Source organism: Chrysemys picta, chromosome 1 (assembly GCF_011386835.1).
Source record: "Chrysemys picta bellii isolate R12L10 chromosome 1, ASM1138683v2, whole genome shotgun sequence".
Taxonomy (NCBI): domain Eukaryota; kingdom Metazoa; phylum Chordata; order Testudines; family Emydidae; genus Chrysemys; species Chrysemys picta.
The window spans coordinates 301,358,937-301,368,206 of record NC_088791.1 but is presented as its reverse complement, the minus strand read 5'-3'; the positions used below and the strand labels follow the sequence as shown (position 1 = coordinate 301,368,206).

Below are 9,270 nucleotides of genomic sequence, written 5' to 3'. Positions count from 1 at the left end.
ACTAACGGTCACTGTCCTGTCAAGGAAATTGAACTGTGCCCTGATAACAATTGACCAGATTTTGGAGAAAAAAGACTGAAACAAGATGAGAGAAAAGAGGATGTGGGCCTTCAGGACATCCGTAAAGTATGACCAGATCCAACTGACTGGATGTCTTTAATTCATGCCTGCAGTAAGCATTTGTCCACAACACAAACCCAGCACATAATCTGGTATGGTTCAATGCAACCCTCAGGCTTTGCTCAGGATAAGTCCAGAGTGTGATAGTTTGAGTATTGCAGGCCAGGACGGAGTTGCATTGGAGGAGTTCCATTGTGAACTTTGCTGAGTGCCTGCCCATGCTATACTTGGCTGTAGTCAGTATTTCTCATGTTTTCATAATCACTAAATTCAATCAGTGTTTAAACACACAGAAAAGAAACTTTCTTACTAGAACAAAGTTACACTCAGATAGAAAAAAGCACCGTTTGTTTTATTCCCCACTCAGAATGAAGAATTGGCTTATTGCAATTGTTTTTGTCATGCCATCTTTTTCATGAAACTGGTTTTAAGGATAGCATTTTCAGAACTTACACTATTAAAGTAGGCATCATACTATAAGAACTTCACTCCACATGATTTTAAATGACTAACATTTGAAAATATTGCAGCTGCAAAGAATCTGGGCAACGGAGGCTGAATAATAACAATGCAAGTCTTGATTAGCTCTAGAATGCACATCCCTGGGCTATGTTTTTACATCTCTGGAACCTTCAGTCACTATTGATTGCATAATATTGAGGGTTATTAATGAGTAACCCAGGATAGAGACTGATAACTGATGTAATCTGTGGTCAGCCCCGTTCTAACCATCGCCATCTCAAAGGGAGGTTGTTAATGTTCTTCGGATAGATCTTTTTCGCAGCAAGGACATTTATATTGCAAAGGTTTTTGATGGAAAGGCTGGTATTTGTGCTGAGCATTTGTGCATTCTTGCGCAATGCAGAACAAGCGCCATCGTAAGTATATTGCTTATTAGTTTTCTGCTTAATGACAAATGCCATGGGACAGAAAGCATAGCTGGCTGACACTCAACTCCCTATCTCCTTCTCATGAAACCCAGATTCTATAGTCTTGTATTGCTAGTATTTTAGGGAGACAGGCATCTGGATGAAGATGAACTATCTATAACTCAACATATATAAGATGGAAGTGATACCTGTTGACATCTGGAAGCATTTGGAGGAATGGATAGTATAGGGGAGGTATTGGTACCATCAGTTGAAGATACATGTTTTCAAGTATAAAATACACACATTTATATAATGTTATTAATGCACTGCCTGGTATTACTTCCAGATATGTAGGCGTGAGCCTGTCTAATCTTGTTCTCTATTAAACTGGGCATTGGTAGTCATTATTCGGTCTACAAGGTCCACCCTTTCCCCCTTTGTATGTGAGATGAATTTGGGGTAGGACTGGTTATGGTGATTCAGGGTGGCTGAGAATTGTGGGGAAGGAGTTGATTGATTTCTATTGTATTTATGTTGTTGCTGGGTTGGTTTGATCTGGGGGAATTAAGAAGTCTGTTTATTTAGTGTCTTTTGAAAAGTTTGCACTTGATGGGTGCTTTTTTAGTGTCTGTTTAAAAAAATCCACATAAGTCAGTAAATAGTCTATTCTATCTGGTTTTAGATTTCTTATTACTGCACCAAATGTGGTACATGTAGGAGAATATGAGACAATAACTGTTCAAGTGCACAGAGCACAGAGCTCTGTCAAAGTTACAGTATATTTCAAGGATGAGATAAATAATGAGCTACTATCAGACATGACTGTCTTTACCCTCAATCAAGAGAACAACTATCAGGAAATGAAAAAAATTATGGTGAGTCAACAATCATACTAGTAACCAAAAGCTGTCATTTAAAAATCTCTCTGCAGCCATATCATCATGAGCTGGGACTGTGTGATATCACTGACTAGATGGGGTCAAAGCTTGGATAGGAAAACTCAAGCTCTCTTTGGAGTAGTATTTCCAGTTCAGATGGTGGCACTCTGTTTTCTGAGTCTATACTACTAAAGAAGTGCTCCAGCATGGTTTCAGTGGGCTCTTTGTGATAGGGTGACCAGACAGCAAGTTTGAAAAATCAGGACAGGGGGTGAGGGGGTAATAGGAGCCCATATAAGAAAAAGACCCCAAAATCGGGACTGTCCCTATAAAATCAGGACATCTGGTCACCCTACTTTGTGATGATAGGTGCTATCTTCTATGCAGTAGGTAGACCCAAGTTCCTGATCACTTTTGATTAATAAAGATCTAGTGACTTTTTCATGAGAATGTGGAATGGAATATTGGCCCTGGTGCCCTGGCAAAGTCACTTCACAGTTCCATTTAGAGAAAGTGGTCGTCTTCACTTTTATTATTGAGGGCTTGTCTAGACTTAAAACACTACGCATCACAGCTGCACCACTGCAGTTGCACTGCTGTAGTGCTTCAATGTAGACACTACCTATGCCAATGGGCGAGATTCTTCCATCAGCATAGGTAATCCACCTCCCCAAGAGACGGTAGCTAAATTGACAGAAGAATTCTTCCATTGACCTAGCACTGTCTACATGGGGACTTAGGTTGTTTTAACTCCACCACTCAGGGGTGTGGATCTTGCACACCCCTGAGCAACATGGTTATACTGACCTAATTTTCTAGTGTAGACCAGGCCTAAGATTGTGGTAGCACCCAGAGTGTGATGGGCACTTTCCATACCTAGGGGTAGAATGTATGGTCTTCTAATCTAAAAATGTAAGCTATTGCTGTGAGCTGTCAAGGAGCTGCTGCATTGCACCCCAAAGCCTGCTTACTGTTAATGGCAGTTGAAATGAGTCCTTAAAGTTCAGGAGAGTTGAGATCTGGGGTTTTGTTTTGGCTTATTGTGGAGACAGAGACATGCTGCAAAATTCCGACTTGATTTGAATATCCCTAAAGTTCAGATCTGCAGCTCTGGTTTGAGCTCCTTTCTAGACAGGACATTTGGTAGCCCTTATTAATATGCATCAGACAACACTCTAATCACATACCCAAACTTTGAATAAATAAGGGAATATGGGGTAATATTATAGCTAGCAAATGGCATGGTAACAAGAATGTAATATGTATTTAGGGTAAAAAGTAATTAGGTTTTAATTATATTTCATTTGAAAGAAGGTGTTTTACTTTTCCATAGTTCCATGGCAGAAAATTAGGGAGTGAATTGCATTTCTAATGGCAAAGAAATAAGAGTCCCAAAATAGAAATAAACTTGAGTACCGTCTGTATAAAAATGATATGAGCCATACAAATGGTATCAACTCTTCAGCTATTTCATGGATACTTCAATTGGATAAACTTCTTAGGCCAGATTCTCAGCTGCTCTACGTTGGCATAACTCCTTGGAATTCAGTAGAGCTACATTGAATAACACCATGTGAGGATCTAACACTGTTCTTCCATTATATTCAGGTCAAGCCTGATTTGATGCCTGAAGATATGTTCAAGAAAAGACGAAAACCGTATATTCTGCTAGTCGCTGAAAGCAAGGAGCTTTTTAAGGAACATGCTCAGCACACTCGCATCCTCCTGTCTTCCAAGAAGGGCTACATTTTTATTCAGACAGATAAACCTATATACACACCTAATACAAAAGGTTAAAAAAATAGTGCCACTTTTCAGAAGTTAAAAATGCTGTATATCATGTGGTTGCTCTTAGGGAAAAAATTAATGGCAAATTCTTCACTTTATGGCAAAAACCTCACTACTCCCCTCACCCCCTATGTGTGTCCAGCAGCTGCAGTAGACTCTAGGCACTTGTACTGCAGTAGACTCTGGCCTGCGGCATTGTGACATAGCTCTGTGTAATGGCACAAAAGGGGAAAGAATTTTTTTGTTCCTTCTCCTAGCCCTTAGACATTCATCCAGGGCCCAAGTGGAATCTGGAACTTCCTCCTCAAGCACACAGCAATGACTCTCATCAGAAAAATATTAAAATACAGGGGGAACACCCTCACAGAGCTTTGTGATGCACAATATGTCCCCTTTTAGTGATTGTGAAGTTACAAAATATGAGATTGGATTAAGTGATAACACAGGGAGCTCAACATTATACACATTTGAGTTGCAATGGTTAAGTGCCTGTAATGATACTATCGTGGAACCAAACTTATTTTATCTTTATAAGAGATAGGTTTAAAACAGCAAACACATTTGTTCATATTTATCTTGCTTCATACAGTATAACCTGGAAAAGACAGTGGTAGTTTTTTTTATTACGTTTCTGATTATTTGATTTGCCTTCCTGAATTGATTGACTCAGTTAACAACATGAAACTAGAACTAGAATGTGTATTTTAGAAAGGTAAAATGAAACCCTCAGCTTTACCATTTTTGTTATATAGTCAAATACAGGATCTTCACCTTGGACAATGCAATGAAACCTGCAAATGAGAAGATTCAAGTCATTGTACTAGTGAGTATTTAAACTGTGGTAGGTAGTTCTCCAGGAAGTTCAAGAGTGAGACTTGTTCCAATGATGGCTTTTGAGGGTGCAGCTGCACTTTAATTCACAATTGTGAGAATCTGGTTAAAAAATTTTCTAGTGCAGAGGTGGCTTCCGAGACCTCCATCAAGAGTTCCAGTTAACGGATGTGTTTTTGTGGCATGGGCATTTGTCCATTAAAAACTGAATAGAGACCATCAATTTATTTCATATGGCCATTGGACAGATATCCGATGGTGACAACTTTCAGTCATTATTAGGGCTGTCAATTAATCGCCGCTAACTCACGCGATTACCTCAAAAAAATTTAATCACAATTAAAAAAATTAATCATGATTAATTGCAGTTTTAATCACACTGTTAAACAATAGAATACCAATTGAAATGTATTAAATATTTTGGATGTTTTTCTACATTTTCATATATATTGTATTCTGTGTTGTAATTGAAATCAAAGTGTATATTATTTTTTTATTATCAATATTTGCACTGTAAAAATGATAAACAAAAGAAATAGTACTTTTCAATTCACCTCATACAAGTACTGTAGTGAAATCTCGTTGTTGTGAAAGTGCAATTTACATATCTAGATTTTTTTGTTACATAACTGCACACAAAAACAAAAGAATGTAAAACTTCAGAGCCTACAAGTCCACTCAGTCCTACTTCTTGTTCAGCCAATAGTGAAGACAAACAAGTTTGTTTACATTTATGGGAGATAATGCTGCCCTCTTCTTATTTACAATGTCACCAGAAAGTGAGAACAGGCATTTGCATGGCACTTTTGTAGCCAACATTGCAAAGAATTTACATTCCAGATATGCTAAACCTTCGTGCTTCGGCCACCATTCTGGAGGACATACTTTCATGCTGATGACGCTTGTTAAATAAATAATGTGTTAATTAAATTTGTGACTGAACTCCTTGGGGAGAATTGTATGTCCCCCGCTCTGTTTTACCCGTATTCTGCCATATATTTCCTGTTATAGCAGTCTTGGATGATGACCCAGCATATGTTGTTCATTTTAAGAACACTTTCACTTCAGATTTGACAAAACACAAAGAAGGTACCAATGTGAGATTTCTGAAGAAGTTACAGCACTCAACCCAAGGTTTAAGAATCTGAAGTGCCTTCCAAAATCTGAGAGGAATGAGGTGTAGAGCATTCTTTCAGAAGTCTTAAAAGAGCAACACTCTGATGCAGTCACTACAGAACCCGAAGCACCAAAAAAGAAAATCAACCTTCTGCTGGTGGCATTTGACTCAGATAATGAAAATGAACATGCATCAGTCTGCACTGCTTTGGATTATTATCGAGCAGAACCCATCATCAGCATGGATGCATGTCCCCTGGAATGGTGGTTGAAGCATATGAATATTTAATGCATCTGGCATATAAATATCTTATGACGCCAGCTACAACAGTGCCATGAGAACGCCTGTTCTCACTTTCAAGTGACATTGTAAAAAAGAAGCAGGCAGCATTATCTCCTGCAAGTGTAAACTAACTTGTTTGTCTGAGTGATTGGCTGAACAAGAAGGAGGACTGAGTGGACTTGCAGGCTCTAAAATTTTACATCGTGATTAATTTTTTGAATCGCTTGACAGCCCTAGTATTACCAAATTGTTTCAGACTTGAACCTGTAAGTAGATGAGAAAGGCTTTGTTAGTTTCCCATCCAGGTCTCATGAGGGGGACTGTTTAAAAGTATATCCTTAAATATAAGGTAAAGAACAATAATTATATTAAGACATTCAGCATATGGCTAATTGAGTAGCCTAGGACTAGTTCTGTGCACTATCATGTTGGAATCTTGGGTCCAATTTCTTCCTTTCTTCCTAGGCCAGAAAGGGCAGGGAGGACTGTCAGGGCAATTTACTGTGTCACTTAGTAGCAGTAGCAGTAAGTCTTCCAGTCAGAGGAGAAGTCGTGTTTACGGGCTGTGAAGAGAATCTAATATAGTCCTTCTCGGTCTAAATTGGAGTATGGAGGTGGGGCAGAAAAGTGGAATCCTAAAGAAAGGAAAAATTAGAGCAATCTTGCTCTTTCCCCTCCCCAGGATCTAGATGCAAACTTCAGCTAATGACACAACCGTTTCATTCTGAGGGTATGAGCTGTATCTTTGTTTTTGTTTTTTTCCTTGATAGAATTCAAAAGGAATGGTGGTTAAAAAATCAGCGTTGCAGACAAAGCCAATGACCAGTGGACATTTTGTGATACCTGACATTGCAGAGTAAGTTACTGTGGCATAATCTTCAATGTGTCAACATATCAAAATTACTACTATTATTATTTGGGAGCATCAGAAATGTCTTCAGACTAAAAGTGGCTAGAGAGATACACAGGCTCAGTTTGGAAACAATTTTCCCTTCCTCACCAAGTGTTGTTTAGTTTTGCCATCCTTTGTTAGAGCAGGGAGAGGAATGTAGGATGGTGTGTTACAAATTGCCCTTTCCCCAGTGCAATTCAGACAAGTCTGAGAGAGATCAGGTGGATTTTAACTATTTTATTGAAAACTACAATAGGATCTAAATATATGCTTCTAGGCTACAATTACAGGAAGTAAGGAAAATCTCATTCCCTGCTGTGTGGTCTGGCGGGGCGTACCAGCTACGGTCCGATGAACCTGTTTCTCTGTCTAGAGTCTGTCACGCCTCCATCACACAGTACATGGAGAAGCTCTTAACACACCCATATATATCCTAGGCTATTCATGTGCCCTGTCACATGCACATACACAGCATGTCTATACATGCCAAGCCATGGCTCCCCCTAATGCTGGAAAACATGAAACACATACTAAAAAGATAAACCTTAAAAACAAGAAGGGTAAAGGTTCCTCACCCTGGGACACAGAGTGGGGCGCTACAGTCCCGTAACAGATGAAGGGGATGTTTCTGCTTTGATTACATTCAAGCACAGCTATGGCATCCTTTTAGAAAACGTCATTTGGCAGGAAATGATGGCCCAGTCATGTGTGGCCCTGAGATCCTTGTGGAAGACACCTTGATCCTTACAAGAGCCAGCTCAACCATTTAGTGCTTATATGGTGCTGCTATATGTATTCCAAATTATGAAGGCCCCAATTCAGCAAACTGTTTAATTGTAATCATGTGCTTAAATCCATCCCTCTTCAGTATAGCACTTATGTTTAAGCATTTGTTTATTACAAGCTTGAATCCCATTGACTTCAATGAGACTTAAGCATGTGCTTAAAGTTAAACGTGCTTAAATGCTATGCTGAATTATTTAGAGCTCATAGCATCAGGGCCGGCTCCAGGGTTTTGGCCGCCCCAAGCAGCCAAAAAAAAAAGGGGGGAAAAAAAGCCGCGATCGCGATCTGAGGCGGCAATTCGGCGAAAGGTCCTTCGCTCCGAGAGGGAGTGAGGGACCGTCCGCCGAATAGCTGGACGTGCCGCCCCCCTCCGGAGTGGCCACCCCAAGCACCTGCTTGCCAGGCTGGTGCCTAGAGCCGGCCCTGCATAGCATGAAGATTGCCTTTTGTGAATATACTGTGACTGTCTTCTTCATATAGGTTTTTAGGGAGTAATCTGTGTTCCATGTAGTTTGCAACATGGTAATTTATTGGCTTGTTCCTCATGCTCTACAAAGTGTCTATTTCAATCCAGACTGCAGCGCTTCAGAGAGACATTTATGGGCTTCCCAGCAGTAAAGGGAAAGTAAAATGAAGGAAATTCATTGTTAGAGGGTGAAAACAAAGGAAGGAAGCAAAGATTGATGTTTGGTTTCAACTGCTGGGTTTTTTGTTTTTTTCCTTATTCTATTTAGCAAGACATTAAATATGTTTAAATTGCTTTGAAAATCTGTTGAGTAAGAGAAACTTTCCCCTTTCTATTTAATCTGAACACTAGTCCTGGAAACTGGAAAATCCTGGCCTGGTTTGATGGGTATGAGATGTCCAATAGTTCAGCTGAATTTGAAGTTAAAAAATATGGTAAGCTAATGTTTAACTGGGAGCATGAGTACATGAAGTTCTGACTATATCTCAGTGAAGTTTCTGGTTGTGCTTAGATATTAGATCTTCTAGATAACTGAGGGCCAAATCGGCTTGATAGGCAGTGACCCAATTAGGAGGTGGTGTTAACCATTCTTCGAGCAGCGCTTAGTGGGATTATACCTCAAGGAGGTGTAATCCCTTGCTGAGTTCCCTGGTGCATATGGTAGCGCGCAGTCTCCACCATCCATTAAGATGATGATGGTTACTCACCCCAGTGTGTCTGAATTGCTGTGTGAGCCAGTGCAGTGTATGTGGGAGGGGGAGGGGGCAGTGATGGGAGGTAGCAGGGCAATCGCTCTACCCCCTCTAGAATGCTTTGGGCTCAAAGAGATGCACAGAGGAACAGTCTCAACACTGGGCTGAGACAATCCATATGCAAGGTGCTTGAATTGGGAAGAATTTGCACCCTCTCATCCCTATGCAACCATGTAGGGGCCAATCATGACCTGACCCTTAGTGAACTGGAGGATTTTATAATGAATGTACTTTGGTGAGGAACAGCCAACTCTAAGAGTATCACTCAGCCAATGGGCCTGATTCTGATCTCACATATATTTTCATATGTGAAATATCATTGACTTCAGTGGATATAAATCAGTATTTGTGAGATCAGGCTCCTAAAAAAAAAATAAAAAAATAAATCCAGAGTCTATCTGTCTCTATGCCATTGTAATATAGCTCCAACTATTGATTAGCAAGAGGGCTATCAAAGACTGCTCTGCTTTTGACTACAGCTTAAAT

At 39.9% G+C, this 9,270-nt stretch overlaps 1 protein-coding gene across 1 annotated transcript in view; it reads left to right on the top strand.

The window, feature by feature from the left end:
• Positions 1–824: 824 nt before the first annotated feature.
• The window catches only part of LOC101939210 (complement C4), a 97,303-nt gene continuing 88,857 nt past the window's right edge, over positions 825–9,270 (top strand). Inside the window, exons 1-6 of the mRNA XM_065581281.1 lie at positions 825–998; positions 1,675–1,867; positions 3,479–3,662; positions 4,411–4,481; positions 6,659–6,744; positions 8,384–8,466. Of these exons, the coding sequence (XP_065437353.1) occupies positions 934–998; positions 1,675–1,867; positions 3,479–3,662; positions 4,411–4,481; positions 6,659–6,744; positions 8,384–8,466 (682 nt within the window). The 5' untranslated portion in view covers positions 825–933. The remainder of the gene's footprint in view (positions 999–1,674; positions 1,868–3,478; positions 3,663–4,410; positions 4,482–6,658; positions 6,745–8,383; positions 8,467–9,270) is intronic.